We start from the raw sequence: 20037 nt of genomic DNA on the forward strand, positions 1-20037 counted from the left end.
AAAAAAAAAAGGAATGAAGTAATTTCATAGCTATACTTACTATACTTATACATATAGAGTTCTGGATTTTTCTTCTTTTCCTCTTTTCCTGTCTCCCTCTTTTTAGACTCTATGGCATTTGTATTATTAAACTCTTGAGCATTGTTGCCAGAGGTTTCCAAACCAGAGATATGTGTCAAACTGAAAGGAACTTGTGTTCCCTGGCAATTCCCAAACTTGCCCTGTCAGAAGAAAATGAGTTTCTTCAGGTTTTCCTGCAGCTTGGGCCAAGTCCAAGGCAGAGTCCTCACGTAAGGCAGCAGCATCAGTGACTGACAGCCAGCCCAGGCTGAATTGGAAATGCAGCTCCCTGCCATGAATAGTTCATAGTGACACACCAGATTGCAGCCACACAGGAGTGCACAGCTCCTCTCTCCCCTTTTCCCCAGGAACTGCAATCATATCAATTGCTGGGCAAAATGAGCAACAGCAGGGCTGAGCTGCAGCTCTGCCTCCTCCCCAGTGGCAGGGCCCTGGCTGCTCTCCACAGTAGCACCTTCCATAGCCTAGAAAGCTTTGCAAACCTTCCCACTGCAAAAACTACCTGTTGTACTTCAGATTTTCCTTAGAATAGAGACAAATGGTATCTTTGTGGTGATTTTTTTTTTATGCTGTTGTATCATAACTACTACATATCAGATTTCTTTTTCAGCTTCTGTTTTCCCCTTATTCTTCTTCAAATAAGCTGTTTAGAGAAAGAATGTTGCAGAAATTAACTGTGCATTGCAAATCATGTTACTGCTCTTCCTCCCTCCATGCCTCAAGCTCTTTGTTATTATAGTATGAATGTGTAGGATAAAGCAATGGTTTCTGTGACTTTTATGTGTGCAATTTCTTAAAAAAACACATTTACTGTCTTTAGAGCCCCCTTTGCAGAACCAAAATAGTAGACAGATAATTGCTGCTATTTATATGATATTGTTAAGAAGGGATTCATTCCTATCAATTGTCTTACTATCTGTGTTCATGGGTAATCCTGAAGAACATTGCACATTTGTACATATGTACATGTACAAAGCTGAAAAGCCTTAAAACATGAGATCACACATTGAACAAAGGTATGAAACTCTTCCTGCAAAAATATTGCCATACACTGCCTACAAAGCTAATAGTCCAGAGGGAAAAATGGGTGTGTGTTAAAAGCAAGTAGTGCAATGTGTGGGCTCCATGGTGGGAACTGTTAAAAGCCACACTTCAGATGCAATCTAGATTTGAGTTGGGATCCCACAGTGTTGCTGTTTATCTGCAGGTATTCACAGTTGTTTTCATAGCTTTAGGATCAATCTCTATGCTTAAATAATTGATGACAAAAATTGCATTGCAGGATGAAAAGTATCTTTATATTGCAAAATAAAACAGTTACAGAGAGGGATGTTTAGGAAGGGCTGCAAGTGAAAATGCTCAGCATTGTTAGGCTTTGTCATCACATGAGCTGAGCCTTGCTTTTATTGACTCACTTTTATTGCCTTAGCATAAAATTTCACTCATGTCTTCACATCACTTAATGTGTAAAAAAGTCATGCAAAATTCATCAGCATTTCATAGAAATAGGTTGGAATAACCCATGTTTGATTTAGATTTACTTCTTTTCTTCCTGAGATCGCCACTGATCTCAGTGGATGGAAGTAAACCTTGTTACTGTAAGCTCATTTCCTCTGAAGGCTCTACCTTCAAGGCCAAAAGACAAGCAAAAGACAGCAAAACTCCCATTCTCTAGCAGTTAGCTGGATTTCTGGTACTCTTATTTTAGATCTCCATTATGTCTCATAAAAATGAGATTTTTGTTTCATTTTGATTCATAAGGATTTCATAAATCAATTAATTTCCAGAGAGCCAACCTAATTTTCAGTGAAAGGGTGTGAGTTCTCTGTGGTGCATGACTGATGGAATGTGGAGTGGTGTTTATAAGTTGAACTTCTATGAATAATTGGTGAAGATTTAGTTTTTACTATTTTAATGTGCTGATAACAAAAAAAAAAAAAAGAGGCTGTTTCTCTGTGGTAAGGAGTATTGGTGCAAAGAATATCACCATCAAGAACAAGAATTAGGATGCACAGATGTAAATTTGCTCTTTTGGCATGAAAAAGAGGTTAAGATTTAATAAATTCTTATGAATATTCTTCAGCCATTATATAACCAGGGAGTGGACCAAGTTCAGAAAAACCAAATTCACTAGGTGTGAGTCCAAGACACAAAAGTAAAAGTTTAAACCTAAACTGAATATACCTCCAGGTCAGATTTCCTTTCTTTCCCAAGTTCAGTGTGTTGCTAAAGTCCAAGAAAGGAGCCAACATAGATGGCAGTGTCTAAGAGAATCGTATTTTGGTGCTAAAACTGCTTCCTGTTACAGAAGGACTATTTGCAGTTTCCTTCCACCTGCCATGAGGTCACTTCTGCCAAGACTAACAAATCCCCAAAGCTCACAAATCTGTTTGCTAAAGGATGGAATGGGCAATGGCTGCTTAGAGCACCATTCCCCATCCTCAGAAAGAATGTCCTCCTGTAGATTTTACAGTAAAATGTTGGTTTTTTAAAAGCCAAAAAAGAACGTCAGCAAAGCAGATGATTTAGCTCAAGATACTGAGGCTCTGCACAAATGCTACATTTATAATTAAAATATGAGTACTTTACTGGAAGAAGAAATGAGTGTTCTGGATGATAAAACAGGAAAATATTTTGATCAAGACTCTCCAAGTGTTTTGTATTTACCTATGACAGTGTGCCTGTGGGTATCAGAAGCCAATTGGGTAAATAACAGATAAAATAATTAAATTATTTAGTGGAAGCAAGAAAAGGTCTTGGAATTTCATCTACATGCACCGGGCAGGCTGTGAAATTTGCTGGATCTCATCAGAAGATGTGAGTGAAAGAAGTGATGCTCCACTTCCTCTGGCTGGGGACTGGGGAGGCTGAGAGAAGGTGCTGGCTGGGGGTTAGTAAAGCAAGGCTTGCTCCTGAGTGCTGCTTGGCTTTTCTCCCGTGCCTGAAGTAAAACAAGGATTGAAATATGAAAGACTTCCCTAAAAAAATGAACCCTCAAAAGCTTCAAAATCTCCAGCCACGTTGTGGTGTGAAGCTCTGCTTTCTCCTTGTTTCCCCCCTGCCCTCTTCCTAATGGCTGTCTGTCCAGTTCCACATTCCAGCTAGGGCACTGTGTGATTGGCAGAAGTTCAAAAGATGCTTTTCAGACCTGGAGTCATTGGCCTGTCCAGGTGTCATTGTCCCCTGAGACCCTTCCCCTCCCACCTGGTTGGTGGCTTACCTATCCTCTCCCTCCCACCTCCCGGTGAGCTTAAAAGGCGTTGAGGCCATGTGGTCGGGGTCTGTCAGAACTGTACTGAGATTCAGAACTGTGTCACCTTGGAATAACCTCTGGATTTAACTCTCCGGCAGAACCCGCTCTCTTTCTCTTCACCATCGCCTGAACTTCTTCCACGAGAGGTAAAACGAGTTCCTACTTCGTGTGGGTCTATTCCGAGTGCCTGCCTGCAACTGCCTGCGAGCTAAAGGTGTCTCTGAGGAGAAGTATCCCCAGCAGTCATCTCTAGCACAGTGCAATCAATACAGCCACACTGGGCTGAGTAAATAATAATAATAATGAAAAGATATCCAGCTTTTATGTCACACTTTCTTGGGCCAGATCTGTAGCTCCAGTGTTGAGCTGGGCAGATCGCCTAGCTGAGCATTATTTATGACACAGCACATTCCTCTGGATATATGAAATCATTATCTGAATCACCCTCTGGATATTACAAGTGATGCTTTAATCTGTGCTTCCCTGTTTTTCATGGTGTTAAATCCAGTGAGATACTCCTGTGCCCCAGATGTTTTTTGATCCATCTTTGTATAACTGCTTATGGAAGTGGTAACTGAAAATTATTTTTGTCTCTGAAAAGAAAGCACAATTCCTTTTTCAGCCTTCCAAAGAAACATGAATATTTACCTCTCAGTGTAACAGTGTGGTTGGTATAGGAAAGTAAATGAATTCAAACATATTGGGTCCAATAAATTTTTAGTTCTGCTTTTTCTAGAAGTGGTCTGTATCAAACCTGTGAATGCATGGGCAGGCATGTGGTGTGTTTCCATTTTTCCAATTACAGTGTTTCTTTCCAGGCCAGAGCACAATGAACTGCAGGGAGAGTCTCATGATGAGAGACAGATCTTGTATCAGCACTGAATTACAGCCATTTCTATGGAAATGGAAGGTTTGAAGCTTGGGAGAAAGCAGCAACAAATTTCCCATCAGACAAGAAGATGGCTCCAAGATAACAGCCCAGAGCAAACCTTCAGGTGATCTTCCCTTTGGATCCTTCTGTGTGTGCAGAGGACACAGCACCAGGTCAGTTTGCTCATATGCTTCACTTTTCTGGGGAGTTTTTGCCTGGTGCCTTGACACACCTGTGGCCACACTTGTTCTGCAGGGACCTAACCAGGAGATATTTATTCTCTGAGTGTCATGTTTGCAGAATCTCACTTTGCAGTTTTGCAACTGCAAGCAGAGCTGGATCACAGTCTAATGTTTCCTCTGGGATCAAAGAACTGTACAGCTTCAAGAAATGCTGGGAGCTGTAGACTCAGAGATGTGATGGTGGGTCTGCTGCCAATTATATCCTCCTAGCTTCACTATATCAAATCAATTAGATCTGATTTAATCCCACAGGAGACTAAGAACTCCCAGCATCAGGAAAGGCTTTCTCTGTCTGTGTTTTGGAAAGGAATTTTGTTCATTGTGTGTTTATTTATTTATTTATTTATTTAGACAATGTCCAGTCAGTTCCTCAAATTTTTGTGTGCGTGTGTGAAAAGGGAAGAAGAAAATTCAGGAAAGAAACAGAAAATCATGTTGAACTGTAGAAACATTTGTATTCTCAGTTTTTACTTGCATATTTGTGCACCTCTCTAGCAGCTGAGTGATCATTTTCCCAGTCCTCTGGGGATTTAGAAGTTGGGTTTGGGGTATTTTTTTCATTTCTGCAAGAAGGTCTAAAGATATTGAATAACTTTGCACTCCCTGAAATTCAGGAAAGAAAATTAACTGTTACTGAGCCATACCTGCAGAACAGTGTGACTGGATAAATAACTAATAGCTCAGGATAATGAGGCCTGTTTGAGCTCTAGGAAACTCTTATGCAACAGGAAGGACTACAACTCTTGCAGCTTAGCAGAGTGGATTTTGAAGATGGATTGTTCATGCTTTCCAAATGAATGTCCAAATGATGTGCATAAAAATTTGTGATGAGCTACCTTTGTATGTCCTGGGACTTGAATTTCATGAAGGTGTTCAGCTACAAGATCTCCATCCACTTGTAGCTTTAGGCATGTCAGTATTGCTTAAGTGAGCAATAACCATTTAGGCATGGAATAAAAACATGGTCGATGAACCAGAAATGAGAATAATTTATGCAGAAAAACCTCTTTCTGCACTTTTCACATAAATAATCAAATACTGCAAAAGCACTGAAGAAAACCAGGATCATGCTTTCTCAGGTGACCAAAAAATTGAAAATTCTAAACACTGGGTGTTTATTGCCACAAAAAAAATTTCAGTGACCACTTCTGCTGGGACTGGTCTTGGACCCTTTCCCCTCAGACAGTATCTCACATTGAGGTGGGAAAAATTTGGCACTGCTGTAAAGAGATTCTGTGGCTTGAAAATGGAAAGACAATGGATGAACAGACTGCACCTAACAATAAGTCAGAGCAGTCAGCCAGGTAGGCTAGAGATGCTAGGAGGTAAATTTCTTATCTATTTGTTCAGGAAATGGGTGCTCTCTATCTCATTTCCAAGTGGTCCTCTCTCTCTGCTGATTATTCCCTGTGGTGTGCATGCCAAGGTAGAAGGAAAATAAAATTCTAGTGCAGTGAGGAAAACAGTAAGCACATCTCAACTCACCAGTACATTGCTGTACTCCAGGCACTCATCTGAGAATACAAAATAGGCACAGAATGTCCTCACATCATTCAGAGACATAAATGCCAGCAGGCATTAAGGGGAAAAGGTGAATTTGGTCAACAACCATGGTCAGGACTTAAGGAATTCTGGAGGCTGCAGCAAATAAAGGAATTCCTAACAAGAAGCAAGGGAAACATCCTCTTCCAGAGAGTGTTAAAGTGTTTGGTTGTGCATTTTGAGCTTATTCAAGTAAAAATATTTAGCTTTTTAAATAAAATACATCCAAAGCTGCCATTTCAACTCTGTCCTCCCCTGTGGTGCTGAATCAGACACTGCAATGCACACGTTGCATGGCACACATGCATGAGCAGTCCAATGTCCAGCCACACTCTGCTAAGCTCTGTCACCTGGAGGATGAGGTGTAGCTTTAAAATTGCTTCCTGGGGATCAGCTTGCTCTCACTACCAAGGTATGGGTCATTCTTCCTCAGCAGCACAATGCAAATTGATAGCAAGGGCTCTCTTGTCTCTTATTTTCACAAGCACTTGAGTCTTTACTGAAGTTAATGGAGAACCTGAATATGATCAAAACAGAGATTAATGTGACTTGTTACTTTTCCATAAACTGAATTTTCACAGCAGACAATCACTGAAGAATGAGTAGCTCAATTCTAAAATAAGCCAAATTTTTAGGACATCTGTAGTTCAGAAGAAAGCAGCTGTGTAGAAATTAATTTAATACTGCCTCTGGTAAAGCTTCACTTTTTCAGTTATCTAAACTTCTTAACCACTTATGGCCACATTCTGATGAGGGATATTAATGTGCTATAGCTACAGTTGCTACATAACATTAGAAATGCTCCTTCCTCCAATCCCTTATTAAAAAAAAAGGTTAAGCATAGTGGACTATGCCCAAACAGTGGGATCATGCAGAGTAAGGGGCACTTAAATAAATATGGTTGGCCTCAAATGCATGCAGAAATATAGAACACATCCCTTATTAAGTTTCTCTTGTGGCAAATGAATGCACCCTCAAGCCACTATCAATGGATGCAGCAGGGAATGGATTACACACACTCATTAACCTGCTCCAGGGATCCATAAATACAGGTCTGAACGTTGGCAGGCAAAAAATGCCTTGCCCTGTGACCTGAGGTCAGGCTGAGCTCATTCTATGTCTGGTTGCTCAAAAGATGTTGTCAGGTTAAATTTGCACTGGTGGGCTTGATGCTGGCCAGCTCCTTTTTCCTGTCAGAGCTCTCTGAAAGCCAACATGAACCCTGCAGTCTGGAGAGCTGGATGTCAGTGTGGTCACAGACCTAGGCCTGGCTGGCATCAGGGAAAAACTTTTTTGTGACCTTGGGATGTACTCAGGAGGTACTCTTGGGAGGAATTAGGGCCTTGAGAGTCTGGAAAGATGGTGCTATCCCCTTGGAAGAAAATATCCCTGAAATTATGTTTAATTTAGTTTAAGATTTTAAGAGGCATTATACAACTTCTGGAGCTGAAGTGCACAATCTTTCAAGGTTGATTTAACTGTATGGTTTTAATCTAGCTGCTTTAAAAACTTGTACTCAGACACACCAGAAATATATAAGTTCTAATTTCATAATTTTTTAAAAGGTACATTCAGTGGCTCTTGGGCAGATGAGAGAAGTTTCTTAGAGTGTCTCATCTCTCATTTTGTTATGCTTAAATACCTTTCAGCTTTGATGACTGGCTTGACCTAAATTGACATCTGAAAAAGAGGCTCAATATCAGTGCATAAATCTGTGATAATCACCACATCATTACACAGTAGCACCTTTTGAAGAAGGAATTGTGAAGCTGCTTGGTATTCAAAACCCAGCAGAAAGCTATTAACCCTTGTTTTTATAAACAGGTTTAAAACACTGCTTGTAAGATATAAAACCAACAAGCTAAAGTAAAACTGAGCCATTTGAGATGGGATTTTGATGTACATTTTGTTAGAGGTCTGGTATCCTGAAGTGCAGATAAAGGAATGTAAGTTTGTGATGAAAATTTTTTCTGGCATGGTGAAGACTTGATTCTTAAATCAGAAAGCTCTGAGCAGTTCTGCTCTTTTTCTAGATATGTATCTCTGTCAGGAAATAGGGAGAGTAGCATTGCTCTGAATTTATGGGGAAATGATGTTAACATCCAGATGTGAAAGCTAAGCAAGGGTTAGTGGGAAAAGACACCCCATTTCTTAATGTATTATTGTCTAGAAAGGGCTTTCTGTCACTACAGGGTGTGCAGCAGGTATTTACAGCCCCTGAAAACTATTATAAACTTAGACATTCAAGACGAAAATTGTTTTGAATTTTTTAGTCATTATTGTCCTTTTCCCTCCCCATGACTGTTTCTTTGAGGGTGTTCTCTCATTTATTTAAAATAATAATCAGGCACAGAAATAAGCCACCACTGGGATTTTTTATCAGGAATTTTATCATGCACTAATTGTTTGAAAAATCACAAGATCTCAGAACATTCCTCCAGTGATCCACTAATGTACATCTTGCAGTGAATGTGGAAGCTCTTACTTCAGAACTGCGTGAGTTTCTTTTTGGGCAGGTGTCTAAATCATAAGCTGATGTTTTTCTCTCTCATTTGTGTAGAAAGCTGTGGGAAATGCACATCACAATGCATATGTAGGTATATTATAGGATATCTCAGGTTGGAAGGGACCCACAGGGACAATCAAGTCCAACTCCCTACTCATCACAGGATTGAGACATAAAGAACTGGAGCTGAACCCTTTGTGTACATCACAGGTGAAACTTGCTGGAAAATGTCTTGCAGGGGCATGGGGTGGTTTTGTGTGCATGTATGAGCTCACATCGTACCATCGCCAGTCCTTGCGTGTCATTTTCTTATCCCTTAATTGCAGTCCTTGTCTTAATTTTCGTTGCATTTCCAAGTAACATGACATTCCACAATAAACTGGACCATGATATAGTCCAGATTAGCAAGACCTTGTTTTCAACTTGGAGGCAGAAGGTAAGCTGCCAGCAGCAAGTGCAGCAAGCTGAGCCAGAGGAGAATCGTGCGTCGCTCACTTACCGACTGCCTTTAGAGACGCGTACTTGTTCAGCTCTTTGCCTGGGGGCTGCTGCTCATATGGGTTTGTGATCTGTCCCAGGCTGGGATAGGAATGTTGATGTGCCATCTGAGGAAGGAGGGGAGATGTTGGCATGACATTATTCATCTGTGGTGGATCTGCATTAAAGAAAATCAACAAGCATTAAGTAAAGATAAATTAGACCTAAGGTTTTCACGTCGTTATTGAGTACGGACTAGACAGAACAGGCCCTGAGATTTAATGCAACAAAACAGTGTTTATTACAAAGTGGGAGTTTGAGTACAGCAGACCTGTATTTTGAACAGTTAATGGTATGATTAAAAGTTGACTAGTAATTATGGCGACACACAATAATTTTTGTATAAGAAGGTCTTTGAACTAAAAAATAGGTTTTCAAAACAATTAAACACTGACAATACTGAATTTGCTGCAGCATTAAGATACAAAGCAAAACATGGAGTTTGTTCCAAGTTAGACTGAATACAGGGCAGTAGAGTGGTTCTCTGCAGTAAAAGAGCCAGACTCATTTAAATTGGCTCAGGCTGCTGCACATTCACAGTTACACTGCTTTTAAAACCAGGAGCGGCTTCGTTATTTGCACAGCAGTATGTTGTATTCTGCAGACAAGCATCACAGTGTATAAAAATGTGCTTTTTTTGCCTCATGACTATCATTAGGTGATTTCTTCAAAGCCCACATTTTGTCCTCATGTCTTCCCCTCTCCCCTGCTGTTGGGAATTGTAATATCGTACCAAGATCATGTTTTCTGTAGCAGACATACACAAAAATGGGAGCTAATCACTGCTTATGTAGAGTTTTATGCCACCACTAACCCTATACCCTTTCTGAAATTGATTTGTTCCTTTTTAGTAGAGAATACAGCCTGTATACTTTTCTTTCTAAGATAAAATTTATTTGTTGTTTCTAGTGTTCAGTTCCAGCCTCTAAAACATTTGATCATAATTGTATGCTGCTCTCAATTTGCAAACCTAAATTTCAACAGATTTCAACGTGGTCAGTGTATCTTCTTTGTGAGTCTTTCTCTAGGCTATGTATTTTGAGATTCTTTGAGCTGATTGGCAATTCTAGAACCTTCTCATTTTTCTCCTACAGTGAGACCATGGTGCTGTCCTGGTGACAATACAGTAACTCCCACAGCATCAAGCACAGCACAGAAATCATGTAGACAGAAAGCTGGTCAGTTATGGGAAAGGCAGTTTATTGTGATGGATGGATTGGACCATCCTCCAAGTGCCCACAGGATCTGGCAGGAGCCATATATCCCTGCAGTTTGCCAGGATTTTAAGGGAATTGAGCCACCTGGCTTTCCACAGCTCATTAATAAGCAGGAGCTCTGAAGTCAGTGAACAGATTTACTGCTGGGAGAGAAAAGAAACCAAAGGTCTTTTTTAACAACTTTGCTGTCTCTGGTGCCTGGTGCAGCCTCTGCTGTTCTTGCTGAGGCTGCCCCTGCCCATGCAGAGCTCTGTCCATCCCATATACCTGTGCCTAAGGTGCAAGGGGACCCTGAGGTAACAGGAAAAAAACTGTACCAGTGCTATCATCTAACAAAAAAAACCCCTATACCAGTGCTATAATTCTTCTTGCTGTTACTGATTCTTGATAAGGAAGAACCAAAATTGAGAAACTTTTCTGTTTCAGAATTCCCCAAAACCTATTGGATCACCTTTTGAATCTTTGTTGATAGTTTACCTTGAAAGGGTAAGTTGGTTAAGTCAGCAATTTCACAGAAACAGTTGTTTTAAGGAATTGTTATTTTGTAGTAAGTAAAAATTCTCAGTATGTTTCTGTTCAGTTCTAGTACTGGCATGTCTGAGGCACGTGAGTGACTCTTAGAGCAGGAGTTTCTGCAATCCTATACCATTCCCATTCCATCTCTAGAGCACAGCTGAGGAGAGCCTCTCAACAGAATGGTTTGAACCAAAGAATGCTGCTCCTCTTTCCAAACCATCCATACCTTGCACATATCTCTCTCCTCTGGCTGCATCTGTGAGTGCACTTTGAGCAGGAATGCCAGCACAGCTGTATTTCAGTAAAGGGCAGCACTGAAGGTACCAGCCTGGGTGGGACCTGCACTGTAAGGAAAGTGTCAACTTTTTAACCCTACAGTCATTGATTTGTCTTCTGAGTAGAGCTAAATCAATGCTTCATGGACACTACTGTTATGAAGTTCCCTTGTGGCAATTATTATTCAATATGTCAAAACATCATGATTTCACTGAGTTAAAAATATTACGAGCACCACACTCACTGCTGAAATGACAAATGACTTCCAGCCATGGAGACTTGTAAAAACAATGTAAATAAGGTGTAGCTAACTAGGACAGGTTTCTGTATGTGTTTCTAACTTAGACATATCAGTTTTATTCAGTCATCTTTCTAAACACAGTGGAGAAAGCTGCCCCAGGAATGTGCTGGGGGAGATGAACGAGGTGAACTTGTGCTTTGTCCGGGTGTTCAGTGACAGACTCTGTTGCTTCTCGGTTGCTGGGTTACTGATGGTGCTGTCATTTTCTCCCCTGAGTGTTTACAAAGATGTAAAGAAATATGTTTTCAATTTCTAGATCTTCTTTGACTTCTTTCCTGTCTTGTTAAAAGCCCAGAACTCTTCTAAATTATGAATTTCAAGCGGATTAAAGACAGTCATTCTCCCAGTGCCACACTGACTAACACAGTGCCCCTCACACACAGCCAGATGCTTACACAAGACTAAGTCATCACATACAAGACACAGCTCAAATTACTCATTCAATTGGCCATTTGCACAAAGTGAATTAAGCAAAAGGCCACCTCTGGCAAAGTGCATTTAGCCATATTGAAGAATGATTCCTATTTATAAAGAGGCTCCCATTGGAATGAACTCCTAGAGCCTACAAGAGAAATCTCAGTTTGATATATACATCTGTCTAAATCTGAATCAGACTAAATTTTAGTCTAACTGGCCATTACTGCTGGATGTTGCATGTGTTCACAAGATCACTAAAGTGTGTGATCTGATTCCTTACCTTTGGTTTTCTAGAAATAAGTGAGCAGATGGGACACTTGTGTCATTTTCTGCCCATGTAGTTAACATGACAATGTGGGGAAGTAAATTCACCTGTATTTGGATGCTACTTAGGAAACGCTCATAACTGAAGCAGCAGTGGTGCAGTGTAAATTCTGCAGCAGTCTGGGCAGTGGGCAGTGCCAGTCTGACCACTGCAGGAGCCCAGTAAGGGTGAGCAACTGGGAGGTTTTAAGCAGCACTGCCCTACCTTGGGGCAATCCACATTTATTACTAAAATGGTATTGGCCTTGGTAGTATCATCTTATACTTAACACTCCTTCAGTCTCAGCAATACAGAATAGGGATTCTTTCAGGAAATAAGACATTCGTCTGCACCTAATTCACAAGTTGTTAATGCAAAATCTGAGATTTGTTTAAATTTTTTTCCAATTTGAAGTTGGAAAAAATAGTAGTTGTTACATTTCAGGGAGGAAATAATCATCATTTGGACTCTTCAAAATATTTTGTAATACAAGGGACTGGTTTCAGTTGGAAGAAAGTTTAACCAGAAAAATCTCTACCAGCTTTACCAGTGACCCCTTGTGCCAAGTGAAATTCTTTATACTTGTAAATATTCTGTGATTGGTATTTGCAAATAGCTGCTTCACTGAATGGGGTCAACTTTAACCCAAAAGCTGTGGCTGTGCTCACAGATTATTTTTGGCAATGTGACACTGGTATTGTCCACCACAGTATTCCATACAACCAGCTGCATTGTGCCCCTGCCAAGTTATGTATTTATTTTTAAAAAGCAGAGAGTATGAACATCACAAAGATTCAAAAAACTGTTTGTGCCAGAGCTTCTAGCATGAATAATCAGACCTGATTAGTAATGGTGATATTGTAAAAAACCTGCAGTATTCCCAACCTCTCTTTTTTCTGCTGAAGCAAGGAAATGCAATGCCAGCCTGCTCCCTAACCTTCTGAAATTTTGAGGGGTCATTGTGGATGAAGTGTTTGTGGCTTGCTCTCTATCTTCCTGCTACCAGCCCAAAATGAAGAGTTTGAAATATCTGGAACTCACCACACACAAGTCAGATGTCTGATGGGCAGAAAATGAGACAAGGAAAAAAGGCAAAATTTTAAAGTTTTATTTATGCTGGAGTGCTTTTGACTGTAATTTCCTTAAGACCTCTGGGTATAGAAAAGCAGCTGGGGGACACATGAAGAAGAAAATAACTGGAAGGAAGTTGCATCAAAACCAGTTTATAGCTAGAGAAACTGTGGTTTATATCCCAGCCACCAACAGTGAGCCTTTGGAAATGTCTGAGGCATTGGTTTCTGGTCACATTCCCAGTAGCTGACAAATATTGATCATTACCTTATCTCTCTACTACCTTGACCTATAGCTCAGCAACTGAAGATATTACAGTTAACTGTTTACTGCATTTTTCAAGTGACAATGCTTGTTGGCACCCCTCTCTGATTGAGAACTTTGGAGTTAGTTTAATGTGACTCACGTGGCAATCCTGTTATTGGTCACTGTAATTATTCTGCACTCTGTACAACTAAGATGGTGCAACATTTATGCACTTCATTCAGGAACCAAGCAACGGGCATGTCAACAAGTATTGAATACAATAAGATCTCAACTTAAAACCAATCATAGTTCCATGTATGAATGTGGCAAAAGCCTCAAAGCTGAGCAGGTTGATTTCTGCATTTTCTATAGCATACACTGTGCCTTCACCTAGTTTGATTAATCTTGTCAAGAAGCTGCCAGAGCTATGGGAGACTCAGGGCTAGAGGAAGGGCTGTGAGGAGGCTGCAGCGATAATGAGCTTGTGCACTGCTTCAGAGCCAGGAACCTGCCATGGGCATCCCTTGAGCTCAGCCCTTCCCTCCTCCTCTTCAGCCTCAAGAGAGTGAAACCTGCTCTGCAGAGTGGCCTGGGAGTCATTCCTTTCTGTACAATGAAGTCAATGATTCAGTGCTTAAGGACAGGGAAAATGAACAAACTCCATAGGCACAGAATGGAATCTATTAGGAAATGAGTGGTTACAGGCATCAGGAAAAGCACAAATGAGAAAGGCAATGCAGTAACAGAACAGGAGAGGGTGGGAGGAGGCTAGGAAAGCAGAATGAGATTTTGCTATAAAAGCCACCTGCAGACACACATACAAAAGAAATGAGAACAAGACAGACAAAAGAAGTCTGGGAAGTCAAAGGGGAAAAAAGAGAAAATTCAGAGCAAAATATAATAATAGCTGAGCATTTTCAGATACTCAGGAGAAAAAGATATGCCCTGAACTAACTAAAATTGAAAATAACAGCTATGAAAACAGGAGAGAGCTGGGTGATTAGAGAATATCAGTATGAAATTGCTCCCCTCCCATCCATAACTACAATGACATGAGAAGCATATTTGCCTCTTTGTTCTTGAGTCTAATATGCTTAATCATAAGACCAGCTCATCCAGCACTGCGAATCCATACTCTTGTTCCTACAAGCTTCACCAAGAGAAGCTGCAGGTGCTGTTTCTGAAAAATCCCACATATGATGAAGACTGTAGGATTTCAACAATGTGACTATGGCTATAAAGTAATTCCTTTCTGTTTCTTTCTTTTATTATAAGACTTTTGTCCATTCAGGACTCACTGTTGGAGTGACACACCAACCTTTGCCCTATTTGCTCTTTCCTCTCTGTAGGTTGTCCCACTGCAATTGAGCTGACCCTCACAGAGGTTTTGTGTTTGTGCATATTTTACACCTTTATAACTTTAGTATTTTGTGTCTTTGTATGTATTGTGATGCCACTGTCATTGTCTTTATTTACATTCTTTACCCCTTCCTTCAGATTTACATTAAATGTTGTATTTTAAAGGATATCCTTATTCACACCCAGCCCGTACAAGGGTTTGTCCTGCAGAGGGTGGTGCATCAAAACCAGGGTGCCATGTCCATGAGACAGTGCCCTGTTGGTGCACATACTGACACCCCTGATGTGTGTGGTCCCTGCAGCTGAACAGCCACTCTGCCCACACTAAACGTGTGACAGGAGCCTGTAGGAGCCCCAGTGATGCTGATATGCAAAACAGTCTCTGAGAGGTGTGTGCTTATCTAGGGGTTATTCCCAGAAACAGCAGAACAGGTTATGCCCAAAAACTTGTAAAGTTCAATAATTTTGGTTTTATTTGCTGTTACAAATGTCCATGGCCTTATTCACCACATAGTTGAAAAATGGTATTTCTGGTTTTAACAATTTAATGGCATTCTGCTGCAACATTTTCCACAGCCTAGCACAAGTCCTAAACTGAAAAGTCTTCCTCTCATTTAATCTTAATTTCTCTGCCTTGCAATTTAAGGGATTTTGTATTTTTGCAAGAACAGATGCTTTCAATCCAACTTCTTTATCATTCATTATTTTAAATGCTTTTTTACCACTTTTAAAATGTATCTTCTCTGAAATAATAATTTTACTACTTTCAATCTTTCCAATCTTTAATCATTACTGCTGCCTTTTCTCAACACTTGTGGCCTTGCAATGCAACATCTGGGATGAGGTTCTACCCTCAGTAATCCAGCTGTGTTCTTCTGTATATAAAATAAGTCATGCCTATATATCTTTGCCCCTTTAAGATCTGCAGACACTTTTGTTTTCTCATCAGTGATGCACAAGTCATGTGAGTAGCTGTCTTGTCCCTAAATGTGATAGCTCTGAGACAATACATATTTTTCATGGCAATTTATGCTAGTCAGTGATCTGTTCTGTCTCTGCACCATATCACAAAAACATTCTTGTAACACAGACAACCTACCCATCTAATCACAATCACAGAAAAGATCTGAGATGATTGGGATGGCATTTCATTCAGCAAAAAAAGATGTTTCTGTAAATGGAAGTGACAGTCTCCAGTATAAATGCGTGTCACCAAACATACTGACTGATGCATCTCTCTGTCCTAGCAAGCCCCTGTCGGACTCAGTCCCCTCGTGCTGGGATTCTCTGTGGTGTCACTGAGTGCAGGAGTCTCTCAGCACACTGAGCTCTGATGTTTTATATTCACTGCCTGCACAATTAACCTCTCACTCTGCTGCTGTCTCCCATGGTAGAGGTTATGTGGTCCTTCACATGCAGGTAAGCTCAGTGGCTCTCTGAGGACAGGCTTTCCTGCAGGAGATGCAGTTACACTGGCAGAGGGGAGGCACTGGAGTTCCTCTGGCCCCGTGGTGCTGGGGCTGTGCTGGCAGCCCAGAGCACAGGCAGGTGAAGGACACCCACCCCTGCTGGGAGTGGCTGTGCACCAGCAGGAGCACAGTGCTGGCTGACACCAAAGGAGGGACAGTATGGCAGCTCCAGGCACCTTGATCTCATCTGAGACACCCATGAACAAGGTTACTGTGGGTGCAGACTTCATGAGTAAGAATTGTGGTAGGGAGATTCATGAGCTGATGTTCAGAGACAAAGCCTTACATCTGGACATGGGAAAGAAAGTCGAGGAGCCAGGTCATAAAATCCATGATGTTCTGCCTTTGGTGCTTATCTTAGGAGGAGCTGATTTTCCTCTGGCAGGAGATGAACTGCAGAGATGTATCAGTGAGCTGTGTAGTGACAGTGCTGCTGTTGCTCAAACAATGCCCTATTTGCCTGTTTCTAAATGGCAAAATTCCCAAGTTTCCTTCCACTGCTGTGAAATTCTCTGCTGCTGTCAGATGAAGGCACTCACACCACACTCAAAACCAGATGGACTCTTCATTTGAACTACTTTTATCTGAAGTGAAGATGAGGACAGCACTAATTTTACAATATAAATCCTCCCGCCTCCATTCCTTTAATTTTCTATCTACATCCTTCAGAAACTTACCTATGTGAAAGTCAGAGATTATATTTCTTTTAATAGTGATATAAGGAGTGGGTGAATGGGTGGGAGTGGAGTTGAAACATAAAAGAAGGAAAATCAATAGCAGTGTGGCCAAAGAGATGTGAGGCTCCACTGCTGTGTCCAGCCAGGGAAGAACACTCAGTGTTCCTGTAAATGGGCCCTTTTCTTACTAAATGTGCTACTATCACTTTATGCTTCAATCTATGGGAATTACATGCATATATTTACATGTAAGAATCTTATGCATGTGAGCTCTTCTGAACTCTTTGTGACAGGTTGCAAATGGGGAAAGAGGCAACTGCATCTTTGTGTATCAGTTAAAATCAAGACCTGTAGACTGAACTTTCCTCTAGATGAAGTCTGTGACACTGTGAGGAGCTGAATTCTCTGTGGTCACAGGGATTTAGGAGATGGGGCCTTCATCATGTTTCAGGTTTGGGCTCCTTGTTTCTGGTTAGGCTCCAAGTGTGTAGGAGCAGAGTTCTGTGAAATCAGTTGGCTGTTTTACTGCCATCCGAGGAGGGTGGGAGTGGAATATCACTGGCCTTGTGACTAAACTGGCTGGAAGCCTCTCTCTTCTGCTTTTCATTTCCCCTGGGCTCCATACTGTACCATCACACTCACATCCTTGTAATATTTTCTGGGCTCTTGCTTTACAAAAGAGCTGCAGCCTGAGGTTGGTTTTCCATATAGACTTTTATTATGTGGCAGCGGATCTCCTTTCATGAAGGTTATTTTTATGTCCTCTGGAGGTTTGCTTTTCCATCATAATTACTCACAACCTGACAGACTTATAATCCTCTGATAGGATTTGTGACATTGTAATCTTCTCTACCACTACCCATTGTGGTTTCACAAACAGAGGATTATGACCTCTAAGGAGGCAATAAGCAGATGAACTTTGGAGATATCAGGACCCTGCTTTCATATCAATTTCCAGTGCTTGAGTTGTGGGAGGGCAGGGAGCAGTGCTATGTTCTCACTCCTGCCCACGTTTCTGGTTTTCTTCATCTTCTTTTGCCTCAAGTAGCAGAGTTGAGAAATTAATTAAACCCACCAGTTATACATACTTTGAGCACTGCAAATATCCTTAGCGATGCAAATTAAGAAAAGATAAATTCAGCAAATTTGACTACACAACAGAATTTTTTTATTGCCCAGAAGAATGTTCTTTATACTTTCCCAGCTGTTTTACAAATCAAACACTCCTGTACCTTTCCCCAGAAATAAAGAGTCTGCTAAGATGTACCAGCCAGCTCAGATCTGTTGTTTTGACTGCTTTGTCTTTCAATGAAATTACTTTATTTCCAGCAATTAGTATACTTTAACCCAGGGGCAATGTGCCTGTCATTATAATGTTATTCTAAATATTTGTATGCCTTGTTTATTGTTTTCTTTAACTGTAATGGTTTGAATACATGAAAGATTTCCTTGCTTCAGGCATCCTATTTGTCTGTTACCTATCCATATACCATGTAGTAACAGTTTAGAGGGAAAAGACCAGACAGTATAAAATTATAGAAGCCAACTTTGTGCCTTTGTTATTCACTGTTTTGTCTAAGCAGTAAGTTAGCAGTCCCTTGCCTGTAGCTTTTGGGTAACGAATTCCCTGCAGGATTCTCACCTCATTCAAGTGCAAAAGCAATTAAGAGTAAGATTTAAGGAAGAGTTTAAATAGGGAGGATGTTGCTCTTTGTTGTTTCTATTCCAGCCAGCACGGGTGGAGAAAAATTTCTCTAGTGAATTATCTGGTTAATGGGAGACTTAAGAAATATTTTGCTTCAATATTTATCACACCTGAAGCACATCCCAGTGGCATCTTCTGTCCTGACATACCTGGCCCAGCAATGGAGATGAGTGGGCTTTTTACTTTCTGGTATAATCTAATTTATTCTTTTAGAGTCTCTGGAAAGATGAAATTCTGTCAGGGACTAGAGTGAAGCTGTAACATCCAGGTATGGCTCTCTCCCTTCCCAACCCCCATGTGCAGGCTTGTTAGTGCCAGGTTGTGAGTCTCTTAAGCAATCAAAAGCTTAGAGAAAGAAGACAGAAGGTCAGGGAAGAGTTAGAGTTCTTTTCCCAGATAAATAGTCATAATTTGTTATCTCTTAAAACAGCAGAGAATAAAATTTATTGCTTATGAAGTAGGTTGCATGTTCTCTTGTTGCACAGACTCACTGGAAATTCAAATGACTGGCTTTTCAAAGGATCATGACTATTCCTTGTGCTGCAGCACTTTATGTATTTTGAAGTCTCAGCACCACAGAATGAGTGTTTTAATTTTTCTCCCATAGAACGATTAGAGGTTTCAGAAATACAGCCTTTCTGAATACATCTTTCTTGAGGTTTGGCATTTCATGTCTTCTCATATGTCTCATATCTTGCAGGATGTCTACTTAATTATGCCCTCTAATATACAATTTCTTCTCTGGCATCAGCAGAGTTTTGTTGATCCATTTTTACCTTCAATCCACTAAAGCCCAAAAATCCTTTCATGTCAGACTGCTCTTCACAATGATTGTTCTTAAATACATTTAATAGGAATGCACCTTGTTTTTCACTGCATGTTTCAGCTTTTAATATCTTTTGAATTCCAATTCTGTCCTCTAAAATCTTTGAAATACCTTCCAACTTCATGGTGTTCACAAATTTAATAAGTATATGTACACTGTCCCATTGTCCTCCTCATTACTGAAAATATTGGAGGCAGAACATACTACAGAACTCCATTAACTGCATCCCTCCACTAAAAAATAGGTTCATTTAGAATTATTCTCTGAAAACAGTTTTCAGACAATTTTGCACCAACCTTTTAGAAACAGCTTCTGAAAGGCTATTAAAAATCAGGATTTTTTTATATCTACAGCATTCCCCCATCCAGAGGGTCTGTTACACTGACAGGAAAGGGAATTGCTCAGGTTAAGCTCCATTTATTCCTGAGAAATCTGCATTAGTGGTTATTCATGACCATGTCCATTTCTATTCCTTTCTCCCTTCCTTTTCCTTGTCCCTTAATTCATGAATTAAATGAATACTAAATTATTTTAATTGTGTTCTGTTCTAAGGCTTGACAGCACACCTTGTTTTTGAGTGTTTTACAGAACTTCATCCATTGGATGACTTCTCAAAGATAA

At 40.5% G+C, this 20037-nt stretch overlaps 2 protein-coding genes across 17 annotated transcripts in view; one reads left to right on the top strand and one right to left on the bottom strand.

Moving 5' to 3' along the window:
• The window catches only part of CPPED1 (calcineurin like phosphoesterase domain containing 1), a 439059-nt gene that overhangs the window by 218058 nt on the left and 200964 nt on the right, over positions 1 to 20037 (top strand). For all 16 annotated transcript variants that reach the window (XM_059862184.1, XM_059862194.1, XM_059862182.1 and 13 more), the window contains one exon: positions 4153 to 4378. The gene's annotated coding sequence lies outside the window, so the exon portion shown is untranslated. The remainder of the gene's footprint in view (positions 1 to 4152; positions 4379 to 20037) is intronic.
• Positions 1 to 20037, bottom strand: part of SHISA9 (shisa family member 9) — a 175136-nt gene that overhangs the window by 11229 nt on the left and 143870 nt on the right. The window contains exon 3 of the mRNA XM_059862177.1: positions 8995 to 9150. Coding sequence (XP_059718160.1) covers positions 8995 to 9150 — 156 coding nt within the window. The remainder of the gene's footprint in view (positions 1 to 8994; positions 9151 to 20037) is intronic.

The sequence above is a fragment of the Haemorhous mexicanus genome, chromosome 17 (genome assembly GCF_027477595.1).
Source record: "Haemorhous mexicanus isolate bHaeMex1 chromosome 17, bHaeMex1.pri, whole genome shotgun sequence".
In the NCBI taxonomy this organism is placed as follows: Eukaryota; Metazoa; Chordata; class Aves; order Passeriformes; family Fringillidae; genus Haemorhous; species Haemorhous mexicanus.